This window comes from Vombatus ursinus, unplaced genomic scaffold (genome assembly GCF_900497805.2).
Source record: "Vombatus ursinus unplaced genomic scaffold, bare-nosed wombat genome assembly UNPS02014818.1, whole genome shotgun sequence".
NCBI classification, from domain to species: Eukaryota; Metazoa; Chordata; class Mammalia; order Diprotodontia; family Vombatidae; genus Vombatus; species Vombatus ursinus.
This window is the reverse complement of record NW_020954596.1, coordinates 48,091,326-48,110,356: the sequence shown is the minus strand read 5'-3', so window position 1 is coordinate 48,110,356 and position 19,031 is coordinate 48,091,326. Positions and strand designations below refer to the sequence as shown.

The following is a 19,031-nucleotide window of genomic DNA, read 5'->3' as shown; positions in this document are numbered from 1 at the left end:
ACCAACTGAAATACTTTGAATTATTATACTAAATTAGGATGACTACAAAACATGTAGATAGTTTATATCTACAACCATATGTTTGTGCATGCATATACACATACACACTCAGCCTTTTAAAAAGGAAAAAAAGCACAAGCAAACATACTATTTGAAAAAATCAGATTTTGAATCACTGTAGCTTGTTAAAATTTATATATTTAATTAATTTCAAATGTTTAATATTGACAAAAATATATCATTATAAACTAATTTGAAGATTAAAAAAGATACAAAGCAATGAAAACAAGATTTAGAATATTATCTAAGAATACACTATTCCAAGAGAAAAAATTGAAGCATGGCTCCCTTACATTAACAATATGAAGTTAATGATAATGGCTCAAAAATCACCATAGAAAAAGACAAGGACTTTGATTTTATAAAGAGATGGCAGCAAGAGTCTAATAATGTTTTTTGCCAGTAAAATAAAAGAGAGAAATTTTTATCCTCAATTTTCTACTCAAAGGCATACTTAAATTATACGTGGGCTTTTAAAATAACATTCAATAATTTTATAACATGATCTAATGTTTTATGAACACTGTGATTTTATGATATTTTATGTATTACTATGCACAGAAATTTTATTAGTTTTACCTGATATATCCTAACAATCTGAAGAATATGATTAAAAAGTATAAAGATAAAGAACAGAGACATTTAGGAAACTTGTCCAGGTTAAGTCAAATACTAAACATGCATGACAACTGTAGCTTGAACTACATGTAGACATATTTAGCCATATTTCTTAAATGATAAATGGACCAACAATAATAACAATACTAAGTTAACACTAATAAAGCACCTTAATAAAGTGCTTTATATATGTTATCTCATTTGATCTTTACAACAACCCTGTGAGTTAGGTGCCATTGTTACAGCTATTTTACCTATGAGGTAACTGAATTGAGAGAAGTTAACTGACTTGTCCATGGATATACTGCCAGCAAGCATCTAAGGCAGAATTTGAACTTAGATTTTTCCTGACTTCAACTTTGACATGTTATCTACTACACAAGCTGTCTATGCAGTAAAACACTGATTAGTTCTAGTAAAGTACCATCTTACTTAAACATTTTACATATAAAAGGTATTCAAAGCTCTCCTACAAAATCATCTTTATGTAGCACGGATGGAAATTATGCAACACTTTCAAATGACATTAATGGAAATTGTTCATTGAGAAACAGGCTTTTTTAGTACAGCTGCACCATCTGAGATTATTCAATAATAGATCTCAATGTTTTGGGGAAATGCCCATTCCAGCTGAACTGTTGGTTTTAAAAGGGAACTTACATAAGTGAAAATCGGCTGTTGAAGAACTTATAAAAAACATGACACATTTTATTAGGAAAAATAGTTCAAAAGAACTGGTTAAAAATTATGCAGCTATTTATTTATTATTTTGGGGGTATCTGAGTTTTAAAAATTTTTCAACTAACAAGCTTTCTCTTTTTCCTACTTTATTCTCTCTGTCCAAATGAACGACAGAAAAAAAATAAAACCCTCATAACAAATATGCCTAGTCTAGAAAAGCCATTTCTTGCATTGGCCAAGTTCAAAAATGCATGTCTCATTCTGAATCTTGAGTCCATTCCCTCATCTGTAAGGAAATGGGTAGTTTAATTCATCTTCAGACCTCTGGAATTGTGGTTTGTCATTGCATTGATCTGAGTTCTCAAGTCTCTCAATAATGATGTTACTGTGTAAATTGTTCTGGTTCTGCTCATTTCATTCTGCATCAGTACATATAGGTCTTCCCAGTTTTCTCTGAAACCATCCATTTTGCCATTTCTTATGTTATAATAATATTCCATTATATTCTTATACCATAATTTGTTTGGCCATTCCCCAGTTGATGAGTATACTCTTAGTTTCCAGTTTTTTTGCTATTATAAATATCTTTTGTACATATGGGCCCTTTTCCTCTTTGACAATCTGATGGGTAGAACTTCAAGTTACTTTAATTTTCATTTCTCTTATTATTGGTGATTTGTAGCATTTTCTCATATGGTCATTGATAACTTGGATTTCTTCCTTTGAAAACTGCCTGTTTATATCCTTTGACAAAGCAATTTTGATTCTTCCATCAAATGTTTGTTTCTTAAACTAGATTTTCACACATCTAGAACTGGATGTCCAAGAGACATTTTAAACTCAACATGTCCAAAACCAAACTCATTACCTTTCTCCCTAAACACTCCCTCTCTCATCCCTTCCCTACTGCTGAAAAGGGCAACACTATCCTCCCAGTCCCTCAGGCTCACAACTTAGGTGTCATCCTCAACTCTTCTATTTCTCACCCCCAATATCCAAGCTGTTGCCAAGGCCTGTTGATTTTACTGATGCAACATCTCTCAAATATGTCCCCTTTTCTCCTTTGACACCGCTACCACTCTGGTGTGGATCCTCATTTTCTAAGGCTTGGACTATTTCAATAGCTTTCTAGTGGGTCACCCGACTCATCTCTAGCCACTCCAATCTATCCTCCACTCAGCCACCAAAATGACTTCCCTAAAGTCCTGACTAAAATCCCATTTTCTACAGGTAGTCTTTCTCAGCCCCTCTTAATTTCAGTGCCTTTCCTTTACTAATTATTTCCTGTTTATCCTGGATATAGATTGTTTGTACCCATTTGTTTGCTTGTTGTCTCCTCCGTCAGTCTGTGAGCTCCCTGAGGATGGGGACTATCTTTTGGCTCTTTTTGTATCTCCAGCACTTAACATAGTGCTTGGCACATAGTAGATATTTAATGTTTATCAACTAACTTAAATATGTCCTACCTTTAAAGGAGTGTAATGATATGGTGAACCATATACTTAATTTCTTTTTTTTTTTTTTGGTAAGGCAGTTGGGGTTAAGTGACTTGCCCAAGGTCACACAGCTAATACATGTCAAGTGTTTGGTCTGAGGCCAGATTTGAACTCAAGTCCTCCTGACTTCAGGGCTGGTGCTCTATCCACTGTGCCATCTAGCTGCCCCTATATACTTCAATATTTCAGGACACTAAGATTTCATTTTGGGCTGCTAGGTGATGTAGTGGGTAGAGTGCCAGGCATTAAGTCAGGAAGACTCAACTTTCTGAGTTCAAATGTGGCCTCAGACACTTGCCAGCTGTGGGACCCTGGCAAGTCACTTAACACTGTTTGTCTCAGTTCCTCATCTGTAAAATGAGCCAGAGAAGGAAACAGCAAACCATTTTAGTATCTCTGCCCAAAAAACCCCAAAAGGGTTCACAGAGTCGGATATGACCGAAATGACTGAACAACCAAAAAGATTTCATTAGTACGCGTGCTTTCTCCACCAATGCAATTAGAAACCCTATCTTTGAGAATTGATATGGTCAAAAAATTCATTGTGCAGGGTCCAACTTGGCAATGGAGCTTTTCTGACCTTAGTTTCATTCTCAGATAGCAGATGCAGTATATCCCTAACCACGTACTTGAAGCTTTTCCAGCTTGGTAGCAAAGCCTTTCAGGACTTAGGTGCATTCCTGTGCCATGATGAGATACTGGAGTAAGACTTTGGTGGAGGCAATGTGTCATTAAAATTTTAGAGCCAGAACAAACTTTTAAGAAAACAGAGTATAATCCTTTCATTTGAGGAGAGGTTAAAAGGCTTTTCTGAAAGTCAGTTAGTAGCAAAGGCAGGAAAAAAAATCCAGAGATCTCCTGACTCCCAGTTCACATGACAAAAGAATGTATTATCATCTGAATATACATTATTGCAAGACCCATGCACATCCTGAGTATCATTTTCATACCTCAATTGACAGGAAATGCCATCTATGCTTTATTCCTATTTGCTTTAATTCTCCTCTACAGAACAAGTAACTAAAATGCTGTAATATGCTTGATAGTGTATTTTTTAAAAAAATATTTAAGTAGCTTTTAAGCAAATGAAATTACTTGAGGAGGTACTTTAATTGAAGATTTGATATAGCTATACATTTTTATGTAGTTTCCATAGTAACATTTAAAACCAAAGGATCTGCCTCTGAATTACTCATTATTACTAGAATTCAATTTCATGTCTCTGTTGGAACTAAATAATACCAAAAGATGGCCTTGAAAAAAACCACAACTAATTAGTTATGAAAATAGCTTTTAAAAATCTAACTAATTTAAATTTCATTCATGTCAATGCAGTAATTCTCTCTAAAGTCAACAATCAGTGACCTAAATGCACACAAATATGATCCTGTAAACAGAATTCCTTTCTAAGAAATAGGTGTTTTGTTTGTTACCCAATCAAACTGATTATAAAGGGAAAAGACAACAACTTACCATGTATAGGGATGTAAGATTAAAATCTTAAAAAGCAAAAAAGGCAGGGGGAGGGGTGGCGGTTATAAAAGAAATCTGCCAAAACAATTTTCTTAAAACATGTTAAGCTAATATTGTGCCAATTTTTAAAATGTTACTATAGTGACACAATTTCTAGTTTCTAAATTGAGTCTCTGAGACTCATGACTGTTCTTTATTTCATGGTCAACTCAGCGTAGGATCAGGAAATCTTTCTGTTAAACATGGGAGAAATAGCTTTGAAATATGAAGAGATTACTAGTAGCAGACCACATCCACACAGGGAGCTACTGAACTTGAAACTGTACACATCTTGTTTTCAAATTGCCTTTCTTCTTTACGGTACATGGATTTTAAAGAAACATTTCTGAAGATGGCGGAGTAAAGGCAGGGACTCATATGAGCTTTCCCAAATACCCCTCCAAACAACTTAAAAGATAACACCTCAAATTGAATTCTGGAGTGGCAGAACCCAGAGAAGATTGGAGTGAAACACTTTTCTAGCCCAGGACAACTCAGGAGGTTGGTAGGAAAGGTCTGTCTCAGCAGGGTGGTGGTGGGACTTGGAGCCCAATGCAGATTGGGCATGCTGGGGTGCCAGCAGAAGGTCCTGAAAGCAGTTCATCATCATCAATCACAGCTTTTGGCACTCTCAACCCACACTCGGTAAGGGAGCTAGACAACTGGTCATAAGATTACAAGGGACCTTCTGTTGGGACTAGGTGCAGGACCCTGTTGTACTGCCCATACACAGTTCTGGGTTGTAATCCCAGACTTAAGAGGAACACTAGCTCACTAATGCTTGCAGAGGCAGGGGTGCAGGGGCCCTACTCAAGGTTACAGTTCCAGGGCAGATAAGAGCACAGGCCAGGAGAGCAGTGACTACACTTCTCCTTAGAGCGTACCATCTTGGAAGAGCCAAAAATCTACATACCCCTAGAGCTGGCACTGAAAACTGAAGCAAGAAAGGCTTCAAGCTTGGGACAATGGCCCCTCTACCATAGGGGCACAATCCAACTTTAACATAAAGTTACACATCAAGAAATAGGCTGGAAAAAATGAGTGAATAACAAAAGAAGAAGCTGACTATCGAAAGTTAGTATGGTGACAGAGAAGATCAAGACCCAAACCTAGGAGAAGACAATGAAGTCAAAACATCTACATGCAAAACATCGAAGAAAACTGGGAATTGGTTAAAGTCCCAATAAAGAATTCCTGGAAGAGTACAAAAAATATTAAAAACTAAATAAGAGAAGTAGAGTAAAAATTCAGAAAATAAATGAGAGTAATGCAAGAAAATCATGAAAAACTTGGTAAAGGAGGCACAAAAAAAATACTGGAGAGAATTACACCTTTAAAAAGAGAATTGGCCAAATGGAAAAGAAGGTACCAAAGCTCACTGAAAAAATCATTTCTCAAAAATTATAATTGGGAAGTGGAAGCTGATGACTCCATGAGACATCAAGAAATAATAGAACAAAGTTAAAAGAATGAAAAAAATAGAAGAAAATGTGAAATATCTTATTGGAAAAACAGACCTGGAAAACAGATCCAGAAGAAATAATTTTAAGAATTATTTACCTGATAGCCATGATAAAAAAAGGACCTTAGACATCATCTTTCAAGAAATTATCAAAGAAAACTACCCTAATATCCTAGAACCAGAGGGCAAAATAGAAATTGAAAGAACCCACTAATCATCTCCTGAAAGAGACACCAAAATGAAAACTCCTAGGAATATTATAGCCAAATTTCAGAGTTCCCAGGTCAAGGAGAAAATATTGCAAGCAGTCAGAAAGAAGCAATTCAAATATCATGGAACCACAGTCAGGATCACACAAGATTTAGAAGCTTCTACATTAAAGGATCAGAGGGCTTGGAATGTGACATTCCAGAGGACAGAGGAGTTAAATTACAATTAAGAATCAACTGTCCAGCAAAACTGAGTATGATCCTTCAGGGGAAAAATGGGTATTTAATGAAATAGAGGACTTTCAAGAATTCTTGATGAAAAGACCAGAGGTGAATAGAAAATTTGTCTCTCAAATACAAGATTCAAGAGAAGCATAAAAAGGTAAACATAAAAGAGAAATCATAAGGGATTCAATACCTTAAACTATATTATAAGGTGAGAGCATTGTTAAAGTGTAAAACGGATAATTTTCATTGATTTTGTTTATACAAGAAAATCTTAATTTAAAATAATGTAGCCAAGAATATAGGGAATGCAGAAATTGCGGAAAAAAACTTTCATAGACAATCTCTCAGATAGGCTGTGATTATGTTGTAATATTGTTGTGGTGCAGGAAATTATGAGTGGGTTGATTTAGAAAAATATGGAAAGACTTGGACTTATGAAGGAAGATGCTATCCACCTTTAGAGAAAGAGATGACAAATGGAAATATGGACAGTATAGTCTTACATATGTGTATGAGTATATATGTGTATATAAGTATATGTTTATAGATATGTATATATGTGTGTATACAGGTATATATACATACATATATATGCATATGTATACACATCTAATTGTAGCCATCTTTAGGGTGGGAGGGAAAAATAAAGTAAAAAGTACACAGCAGGAACAAAAAAAAACCTATAAGGGAGCAAAGAAAAGCTGGGTAGCTTTGAAAACAATGAGTAGCATTTATTATATAGGTTTTCTTGAAATGGAAATTCATTGTTTTATATTGAATCCTTTCATGTTCTGCTGTGTACATGGCAATGTTCTTTTTTTGTTCTTTTCTTGTTCTGTATTTAAGTTTGAAATAAATAAAAAATTTACAATTAAAAAAACTAGAGCTAAAAAAAAGAAAATAGGAAATAAGGAAACAAAACTTTCATTCTTTGCAGATGATATGAGGGTATACTGAGAGAATCCTAGAGAATAAAATAAAAAATTAGGTGAAATAATTAACAATTTCAGCAGAGTTGCAGCTTATAAAATACACATAAATCATCAGCATTTCCATATATTACCAACAAAGCCTAGCAGCAAGAGATAGAAAGAGAAATTCCATTTAAAATAACTGTAGAAAATAAAAAATACTTGGGAGTCTACCTGCCAAGACAAACCCAGGAACTATATGAACACAATTACAAAATACTTTTCATACAAATAAAGTCAGATCTAAACAACTGGAGAAATATTAATTGTTCATGAGTATGCTGAGCCAATATAATAAAAATGACAATTCTATATAAATTAGTTTATTTATTCAGTACCAAAAATTATTTTATAGGGCTAGAAAAAATAATAACAAAATTCAACTGGAAGAACAAAAGGTCAAGAATATCAAGGGAATAAATGAAAGAAAATGTGAAGGAAGGTGGCTAGGAAGTACCAGATCTCAAACTGTATTACAAAGTAGTAATCATCAAAACAATCTGGTATTGACTAAGAAATAGAGTGGTGGACCAATGGAATACATTGGGTATACAAGACATAGTATAAATGACCACAGTAATCTAGTGTTTGATAAATACAAAGATCCAAGCATTTGGGACAAGAACTCACTATTTGACAAAAATTGTTGGGAAAACTGGAAAGAAGTTTGATAGAAACTATGTGGTGGTGCAGTGGATAGTAATGAGCCTGGAGCCATATTTCTGAGTTCAAATCTGGCCTCAGACACCTACCAGCTGTATGACCCTGGGGGCAAGTCACTTAACACTGTTTGCCTGATCTATAAAATGAACTGTGGAAGGAAATGGCAAACCACTTCTGTATCTTTGTCAGGAAAACACCAAATGGAATCATGGACACAACTGAAAAACAACTGAACAACAACAACATACATACATACATACATACATACACATACATACATACATACATATATATACATACACACGGCAGGTAGGTGGCACAGTAGATAGAGTGCCAGGCCTGGAGTCAGGAAGACCTGAGTTCAAATCTGGCCTTAGACACTTACTAGCTATGTAATCCTAGCTAAGTCACTTAACCCTGTTTGCCTTAGTTCCTCATCTATAAAATGAACTGGAGAAGAAAATGGCCAACCACTCAAGTATCTCTGCCAAGAAAACCCCAAATGGGGCCACAAGAGTCAGATATGGCTGAAACAATCGAACCACAGCATATAGACCAACATCTCATACCGTGCAGCAAGATAAGGTCAAAACTGGTACATTACTTAGACATAAAGGGAAAGAGCATAAACAAATTAGGAGAGCATGTAACATGTTACTGTTACAACTGTGGATAAGGGAAGAATTTATGTCAAAACAAGAGATAGAGAGCATTATGGATAAAAAATGGGTAACTTGATTACATTACATTTAAAACACTTTGCACATACAAATCCAATGCAGTCAAGATTAGAAGGAAAGCAGAGAATTACGGAAAATTTTTATAGCAAGTTTCTCTGATAAAGGCCCCATTTCTCAGATATATAGAGAACTGAGTCAAATCTGTAAGAATATGAGTCATTCCCCAATTGATAAATGGTCAAAGGATATAAACAGACAGTTTTCAGAAGAAGAAATCAAAACTATATGTAGTCATATGAAAAAATGTTTTAAACCAGTAATGATTAGAGAAGAGCAAATTGAAATGACTCTGAGGTAACACTTCATACTTATCAGATTGACTAATATGGCAGAAAGAGAAATACAAATGTTGGAGGGACTGTGAAAAAATTGAGACACATGTGCTGTTGGTGGAGTAGTGAACTGATCCACTCATTCTGGAGAGCAATCTAAAAATTATTTTATAGGGCTAGAAAAAATAATAACAAAATTCAACTGGAAGGGCTATAAAACTGTGCATACCCTTTGACCCAGTAATACTACCACCAGGTCTGTATTCCAATAAGATCAAAGAAAAAGGAAAAGGACCTACACGTACAAAAATATTGTGCAACTTTTTTTGTAGTAGTAAAAAATTAGAAATTAAAATGATGCCCATCAATTGAGGAGTAGCTGAACAAGTTGTAGTACATGATTGTGACGGAATACTATTGTGCTATAAGACATAATGAGCAGAAGGATTTAAGAAAAACCTGGAAAAACTTATGTGAATTGATGCAGAGTGAAATAAGCAGAACCAGAAGAACACTGTATACATTGTACATCAAGATATTATGATGATCAATTAATGACTTAGCTATTCTCAGCAATACAATGATCCAAGACAATTCTGAAGGACTTATGATGCAAAATGCTATCCATCTCCAGGGAAAGAACTTATGGGAGTCTGAATGCAGATCAAAGCAAACTTTTTTTACTTTTTCTTGGATTTTTTTTTTTGGTCTCTGTTTTCTTTTGCAATATGGCTAACATGGAAATATGTTTTGCATGACTGCATATGTACAGTTTATATCTAATTGCTTGCCTTCTCAGGAAAGGGTGAAGGGAGGGAGGGAGGGAAGGAGAAAATTTGGAACTCAAAATTTTAAAAAACAAATGTTAAGGGGAATCAAGGTGATGAAGTGGATATAACACTGGCCCTAGAGTCAGAAAGACCTGAGGTCAAATCCAGCCTCAGACACTTGACACTTACTAGAAAACAAATATAAAAAATTGTTTTTACATATAACTGGAAAAAATTAATAAAAATTGTAAGTAGAAAAAAAGAAACCTTTCCAATGACTGTGAAAACACAACTACTGGGAGAAAAAAGTGAACTTTTCTTAAGGATTTCATTTCTCCCCTACACTGATTACCTGAAGAGTTGTGCTCTTGTTTTTCCAACACACACACACACACACACACACACACACACACACACACACACACTTCATTTTCCATTCCACTTGGGGCATAACTCTCAAGTATCTATATCTGAATTACTGAATATGACCTTCTTCTATCCCATGGACACTCATTACTATAGTTATGTGTTGTTAATGTATAATCTACTTCTCTTCTACCCTTTTTATCAATAGCCATGGGAACATATTCTAAAAATCACAGGTATGCTACAGAATGAAAAATATTAAGGGAAGCACTGCCTTAAAGATCCAGAAATCAGAAAATTGTTGATTCTACTGATAGTCCTGAAATGCTGTTCTGTTTCCTTAATCAATATTAAGCAACTATTATATGCCAGGCACTATGCTAAGTGCTAGAGATCTAAGGACAAAAATAGAACCGTCTTTGTCTTCAAGAGACTTATTTTCTATAGAGATATAACACAGAAACAAATAAGCAGATACCAAATAAGTACAAGGTAATTTTGGTGAGGAAATCTTAAAGGCTGGAAGGATCAGGAAAGGTCTCATGGCAATATGTGAGTTGAGTGGCTGAGTAGTGGCTGGGCTGAACTTTAAGGAAACTAGGAATTCTAAAAGGCAGAGGTGAAGAAGAGTGCAAGTTAGGTAAAGAGGATCAACTTATACAAAGGTAAAGATAGAGGTATGGGTGCCCTGCAGCTAGCTAGAACTGGTTCACAAGTCAATTGTTAAATCTTCAGTGAGAACATTTATACTTCAGAAATTGGCAAATGCTATAAATCAGAGTTTGATTTATTGTTTTCTGACTGTCTAGACTTAAGTGATGGAGAAAATGTTAATAATTCAGATTAAATTTAAAAGTGTGTTGTGGGTACATCTTCCCCCCAGAGAAACAGTTTTAAATATCTCCTGGCACACCTGGAGATAGGAAATGGAATGTTATGTGAGGAACAGTATGAAAGCCTATATGGCTGGACCAAAAAATATGTGAAAGGGAGTGATGGAAAGGTATACTGGAGACAGGTTGTGAAAGGCTTTGTCAAACAGAAGTTTGAGGCCAGCTAGGTGGCACAATGGATAGAGCACCAGCCCTGAAGTCAGGAGGACCTGAGTTCAAATCCGGCCTCAGACCAAACACTTGACACTTACCAGCTGTGTGACCATGGGTAAGTCACTTAATCCCAATTACCTAACAACAACAACAACAACAAAAACACCAGATGTTTGTATTTGATAGGCAACAGGGAGTTTCAGCAGGGAAATGACATTGTCAGACTATGTGTTAGGACTATTATTTTAGAATATATTAATATGTCATAATGGAAAATAACACTTTAAACTTTGTGGCCTAGTTGTGGAATAATAGAAAAAAGGAGATGAGATGGCCTGCAACAGTAAGATACGTTAGTGTAAGGAATATAGTAGATTTCCCAATCTGCTAACTCAGGAAGCTTAAAAAATCCTGGTTAATCTGCCAGAATGAGACTAGCAGTAATGGTCCATCAGGGAGTTTGAATATCAGCTACACTAAATTACCATATGCATTCCCCTAGCATGTGTCAGCACCAGTACTAAATCTTGACCTACACTCTAGGTCCAAGCTTCACCGACCTTCCACCAATGCCTAGCTTGATCCGATTAACACTCATCTCACTCACATTCCCCACACTGTGTGCCTAACTCCATAGAGGACCAGCCTCTATGTGTCCAACTTCCCTCATCATCCCTGCACTGTATATCTCCCATAAATAAAGCTTGTTTACTGTACTTTCTGTCTGCTCCCTTCTCATGCTGCAGTTTGGGTTTATGGGAGTCCTGTACCTCCTAGCCCCACCAGTTCTCTTCTTAGAAGCAAGGGTCAGCAACCAAGGCTGTGTCTAGTGATTGGTAGCTACATCTAATTTCCAAGTCTTTAACCAAAGACTGAATGAGGAACCACATGCCTTGACAGCAAGGTCTCCCTACTTTGCCCTGAAACCAGCACTGTGACTAGGGGTTCTGTCCCAACCTCATACCCCTCAGGTTTTTCTTACTGGCAAAGTAAGTGGCAGATAAAGAAGTTTACTGCCTTTTCCTATATAGAATTTCAGTATTCCAAACCAACCTCAGTCTGGAAGACAATTAGAAGAGGGGAGATAGTCTATGACACAAAGGCTTTATTCTTAATAACTACCACAACTTATTAGATGCATTTCTTTCTTTTCCTAGTTTTTCTTTATGTTTATTTCTTTGTCTACCATTTTCCTCTTTCTTCTAATCTTTTTCTTGCTTTTTTCTTATTTCTTTCTTGTCCACTGCTTTAAGTCTATTAGTAACACCTAGAGGTATTCACAGGCGTTGTTACTCCTGATGGTGGAACTCAGAGAAAAGGAAATTACTGTTACTTGGTCTGAACTATAATTATTACACATTTCATTTTTCAGACTAACAAATCATTCCTAGACACATAATTTCATATATTCCAATAAAAACATACCATAGTATAATTGTGAGCCACTTTGTGCAAATCTGTACAACCCTGTGCATCAGCAAAAGAACGAATTCCAAGGCAGTTGGATGGATGAAGTTGTTTCATTAAGAACTTGCAACATGCTTCTACAACCTGAGAGAGTTGAAGAAGGCAAGCTGTAGATAACAGGCACTCAATATTATCTTCTTTTAATTCAAGACGACCTTAATAGTGAAAAGAAATCCAGTTAATTGTGAAACTATATTAATTGTACTTAAGTTTTAAAAACAATAAAAAACCTGAAGCTATCTTCAATATTTCTAATACGAGATCTTATTTTCTCCCTCGTCTCATGTATTTTAAGGCATTCTAAAAGTAAATAAAATACTGAACAAATAGAAAAATAATTCTAGCTCCTCGGATTCTTCTGCTAAATCAGAAGAATCCATGGATGTTCCATTTACCACAAATATTTAATTTAGTATTAACATTCATTATACGACTTGTTTGTGATTTTTGTTTTGCTTTTTTTGGTGAGGCAATCGGGGTTAAGTGACTTGCTCAGAGTCACACAACTCGTACGTTTCAAGTGTCTGAGGTTGAATTTGAACTCAGGTCCTCCTGACTCCAAGACCAGAGCTCTAATCTACTGCACGACCTAGCTGCCCCTAGTTTGTGATTTTTTAATAATAAATGTTTATGATACTAAAAAGTAAACCAGAAAAGATAAGAAGAGTAATTATCTTATATAAATGAGGTAAGAGAGAAAGAACTGACACAGAGGAATTAGATGGGGGAGGAGGGTTGGAGTAGTTCTGGAACTCTACTCTCATTAGGAATGAATTAAAGAGAGAATATATATATATATATATATATATGGGCATAAAAGTCTTCTGAATTCAGAAAGAAATAAAAGGCTAAGAGTATAGGAAGGGGGAGAGACTAAGGGAGAGATTTTTGGTGGGGGGTTAAGTTAAGTAATAGGAGGGGAAGGTAGCGGGTAGAAGTAGAGGAGTCAGGAGGGACAGAAAATAGGAGATACACATAAACATAAAATAAAGATCAGGAGTAGAATTTATTAGGGAAAAAAAGCAGGGGTAGTAATCATGATCTCAGAAAAAGTTAAAGCTAAAATAGATTTAATCAAAAGGAATAAAGGGAAACTACACTATATGTTGGCCATATTAATCAATATTGCTTTAGACTATTTAAAATAACCAGACAGTATAAAGTTGGAATATTGCTGTGGTTTAAGAAACGATGAGTTGATGGACTTAGAAAAATATGGAAAGATTTGGATCTCTGAAGGAAGAGGCTATCCACTCTCAGAGAAACAGAGGACAAACAAGTACAGTACAGTCTTACACAGTCGCATGAGTTTATATATATAATATTTATATATAAAAATTCATATATAATATATATGTTTATGAGTATGACTATAGATATCTAAATATACGTATAAGTATGTGAATGTATGTGTATATGTATGTATATGTTTGTGTGCATATGTGTGTATATATGTAGGTGTGTATATGTATACATATATATGTATAAAAAATCTGCACTTAATTGTAGCCTTCTTGGTGGGGAGAGAAGGGGAAAAAGAACAAAGTAAAAAGTGCACAGTAGAAAACAGAAGAAAAATTACATGGAAGCAAAGAAAAGATGGACAACTTGAAACACAATGTATAGTATTTATTATATAGGCTTTCTTGAAGTGGAAATTTATTGCTATATATTTTGAATCCTCTCATATTCTGCTGTGCATATGGCAATGCTTTTTTCTTTTCTGATTTTGTGTTTAAGTTTTAGTATTTAACTTTATAATATATTTCTTTTTCTTTTCTTATTATGTATTCAAATTTTAGTATTTAAGTTTAAAATGAATAAAAATTTAAAAATAAATATTCATGAAACACACTAAAAAAAATTATCCTCCATTAAAAGTACATAGTTTTTTTTTTTAATTGGACTATCAACTAGAGGACTTTATGGCCCCTTATTGTAATGTATGAACTATAATAGGGTCTATGTCAATGTGGTAACAATAGTTGGAATAAAAAACTGTCATAGTCTATGGAATCCTCCTGATACAAGGCATGAGAAATTTAAAGATAGAGTATACTTTTTACTCAGTAGTACAAATAAAATGCAAATAAATTTCTGTTATCTGTTTCATAAAAATTTACTACCTGTATATGCATACTGAACCAGAGCCCAAAGTGAATTTGGCTCTACACCTTCCATTTTGATTTCTTCTTGTCTTGCTTCCCTTACATCATTAGTAAACATGGCAGCAAAATAATCAGAGACAGCAGAGAGTACCAATCTGAGAATACATTAGGAGAAAAGAAAAATCAATAACTTTATCCAAGCTAATTAATGTCCATTACTAAGTACTTACTTCTATTTTAAAAAAATCCTTTGAAAGTATACTGTTACGCGGGATTTATTTTAAATTTAACAATTGCTTCATGTTCCAGTTCCCCTTTTTGAATTAGAAATTAACATCACTGACTCTACATTTTCTGTTGAGGTAAATGATTTATCCTTTCAAGTAATAACCAGAAGGGAAAAATACTACAAAGTAGATTAAATCAACTCAATATCAAATGAAATTGGGAGACAACCTAGGGATATTTTAAAATGACAAAAAAAACCCCAAAGTTTTGTTAAGAATGTGCTTTAAAAATTCATTGTTAGAAGTAATAAACAAATGATAGAACATTTTAGGGTAGGTTGGGCAGATCAGTTTAAAATACTCTTTGTTTTAAAGAACTTAGAAACACTTCTGGTATTTTACTTTTTTATTATTTGTATTTTTCCATTACAAGCATATGTCATGTAAGATTGCTGTAACCCTGTTAGGATGACATAAATAAAGCCCATCAATTAAATTGTGAAGGACCTTTTTAATATTATTTAGCTGATTATCTCTTTTTAATGTTGTCCCTAAGCATTGAAATGCCCCTTTTAATATTATTTTGACTATTTTCACAAAACCATTTAATGACATTATGTAGATTTTAGAATATCACTATTAAAATAGTTTTGAAATGAAAATTTAAAATGAAAATTTTCTACTTTTCTATACTCAGTTATAATATTAGAAGTTTTGAAGGTGCTAACAATTAGGAGGCCTAGATTCTAGTTAGGTCACTTGTGTGAAAGCTGGCAAAAAAACATCAATAAATTTTACCTTACTTGCTTGTAAAAGGAAAGAATTGGACTAGATGACTTTCAACATTCCTTCAAGTATAAAGTCTCTTCACTTAAATGACTCAGCAATTTTATTATATTATCTTGAAATAAATTACATAAGGATGACTTCATATACTCAGTTCCTTGGACAATCTACTTTTTCTTCAAATTTCTTAAAATTCCAATTATAGTTTTTCACTATTTTAAAGTTTCAATTTATTTCTGAACACAGCTACCTGGGCATGGGAATATGTTATCACCTCACAACAACTGGGAAAATGCAGTGTATATTGTCAACTATTCCAAAGATACTCCAACTCCTATGATCTATACCTTCACTCTACCTTAGCCACAAACAGGAATGGTGATACCCTTGATCTTATCACCACCCACAAGTGCTCCACTTTTATAATCCACAACTCTAAAATTCCCATATTGACTATAACCTCTTGTCCTTCTGGATACACCTGTTCCATCTTTCTAAAACTCATTCTCTGTCTACACAACAACCTCGAGTTACTCCCTGTTTTCTCCCTTTCCCTATTTTCCCACGCCATCACCCATCCTTTGGTCTCACTTTCCTCCCTTCCAAAGCTCAACTCTTTAGATAACTAGTTCAGCTTTGCACTATTCTTGATCCTTCATTCTTCTATTACCACTCATTCCTTTCCAGATCACAAACCTGGATCTTTCCCACCACTAGTCTTCTCCACTCCTGCTTCTATGCTGTCAAGCCCTGCCAAAGGAAGTCAGACAATTATCTTAGTTGTGTCTCCCCAAGTCAGTTGTAAGTCTCTTGAGGGAAGTAGTCATATTTCCAATAAATACTTGTTGACTTATTCGCTAAATTGTCAGTTACTCTTATCAAGTACAATTCTTAAAAATAATGTGTGAGTTTTACTTCAATTTTGAAGCACTTGAAAAGCCTTTAGGATCATATAAAAGTGGTGATTAGTCTTGAAGTATTTAATAGACTTTTGGGACCATAGCAATGATTAACCGTGAAATTGAAACTGCAAAAAAGGAAAATGACATTCATGAAATTATTATTCATTAAGCATCACTGCTATGTCTCCTTTATTCCTCACTCAAAAAAAAGGACAGCTCATCATTTTCATTGGATTATTGCTGACATCAATGGCCTGCTTTTAGTAGCATATCAAACTGAAGCTGGATCTAAGTTTCTTATAGTCTTAACAATCTTATTCTACAAGCTTATACTTCTAAGCACTTCTTACAACTGAACACTCTACACGCTGATTTTGAGGACTTACAGATATAATGGGGTACAAGATTTATTTAGAGGATCAGAAACACCACGTGATACTGCTGCTTTAAGGTGAACGTCTTAAAGTTTTAAATGGCATTATCTAGGGTTTATCTATGTGCACCATTTTAACAGCTTAACACTTTTCTTCATGAAATTTTTTCATAAATTATACAATATAACTAGATAAAATCATTTGCTATTAAGATTTTACAATTAAGAGACTACTGACAATTGTCACAGTTTTTAAGTGCATATTTAAAACATATTTTTATGAATAAAAATATTTTCTAAAAAAAGTAGTTAATTTTTAAAAAATTGTACCTGTGAGCTGGAATCCTTCGATCACCAGCAACTAAAACTACATCACATAACTGTTTGTGTCTCAAATAGTTTTCCATCTTTTTAAATGTTTGTTCAGCATGATTAAGGGCCTGGAAAAATTCATCTGATGAACACGGCTCCATGTTATGGCAAGATGACAATGTCTGACTGCTGTTAGAGGTCCTGAAAAAATACAGAATACAACTGGTTTGAAATATTATAATCATATACCCATCCATAAAAATAATGAAGTACATTGAAATTAAAAATGGTATGAAATAATCCATATCCTGGCCATCTTCTCACCATACTTGCATATATTCAATATATCATCCTCATCTCCATACCCTTCTTCCCTGCCAGGTAGGATGCTTCTCACAGGTAAGTTTTTGTCTTACTTTGCCCAGAACTAGTCTACCTTCATTCTGCTTCCAAGACATCTACAAAAAATGCTGCCTAGAATTTGGACACTGAAACTTTGGACTTGGCTCCTGAGTCCTTTAGCTCTGATAGGTGAATTTTCACCTTAATTTGCTCAGAACCAGGCCTCCGCACAGTCATCTCCACATGTGTGAATATCCCCACTCCTACCTCTACCACCTTCCCAAACTTCAGTTATCACTGAACATGACATCATTGGAGATTGCTTCATCCTCAAATTTGTACACCTGTGTTCAGTTACACTATATCCATCTAAATATTCATAACTCTAAATCAAACAACTACATCCCTAAAAGAGGTCACCTAGACCATTCATTTGTCTCAGAACAGAAAGGCAATTAAATTATTTCAGAAAAATAAATACAGGCTGACCCTAAATTATGAGAATTGCTTTGTCCCAAAGTTCATTTGTAAATACATTATATGGAACTTAGAATGAATGTTATAATAGAAACAATGTTATAAGTGGTATTTAAATTCCCAGGTCAGTCCATAAAAACGCCATTTAATTTATAATCTACAGTCTCTCTCTCTTTTTTTAGGCAATTGGGGTTAAGGGACTTGCCCAGGGTCACACAGCTACTAAGTGTCAAGCGTTTGGTCTGAGGCTGGATTTGAATTCAGGTCTTCCTGACTTCCAGGCAAGTGCTCTAAACATTGCACCACTTAGCTGCCCCTACAGTCTCCATTACACATAAAACACAAAAAGTTGGAAGTACAAATTTGGGGCCATCATTTATAATGCCCAACACAATGTAATAGCCACTCTTAATCCTCTTGTTTCTTACAAATTGGGGGGTGTCAAGGGTTTAGTTAAAGGTGTGTTCTTTAACAAACATCTATTATTTGTGGGCCCATAATTATGTCTGCTAAATCATGGCAAAAGTTTCTGTTAGTCTTTTAAGTTATCCAACACCCAAAAGTGCAAAGTATTTTATTAGTATGTTCAGGGTAAGAATTATGCACAAAGGAAGAGATGCTATATGTCATATATACCAAAATATTTCTAGAAATCACTAAAATGCTGAGAAAAAAATATAATTAGAATAAACTAAATCAGAAATTTTCCAAAGTTTTTTCTCCCAATAGTTAAAATTTGACTAAGTAATATTAGCTATTTAAGCCAACATTTACCAAGACTGCTTTCAAAACTCTAAGTTAAACTATAATTAAAAATAGTCACTTTATGGTATTACTTAACCCATTTTTATATTAAATAAGTTTTTATAAATAATTTTTAAACAGCAAATTAAATTTATCAGGTATTTGGATAAAGGTATTAATTACATGCTCATTGAATTTG

General features: G+C 34.4%; 1 protein-coding gene across 6 annotated transcripts in view; it reads right to left on the bottom strand.

Annotated features, from left to right (window-relative positions):
- Positions 1 to 19,031, bottom strand: part of KLHL5 (kelch like family member 5) — a 127,340-nt gene that overhangs the window by 50,269 nt on the left and 58,040 nt on the right. For all 6 annotated transcript variants that reach the window (XM_027836160.1, XM_027836162.1, XM_027836161.1 and 3 more), the window contains 3 exons: positions 17,288 to 17,470; positions 14,688 to 14,824; positions 12,520 to 12,716 (listed from right to left, as the gene is read on the bottom strand). In XM_027836160.1, coding sequence (XP_027691961.1) covers positions 12,520 to 12,716; positions 14,688 to 14,824; positions 17,288 to 17,430 — 477 coding nt within the window. In that variant the 5' untranslated portion in view covers positions 17,431 to 17,470. The remainder of the gene's footprint in view (positions 1 to 12,519; positions 12,717 to 14,687; positions 14,825 to 17,287; positions 17,471 to 19,031) is intronic.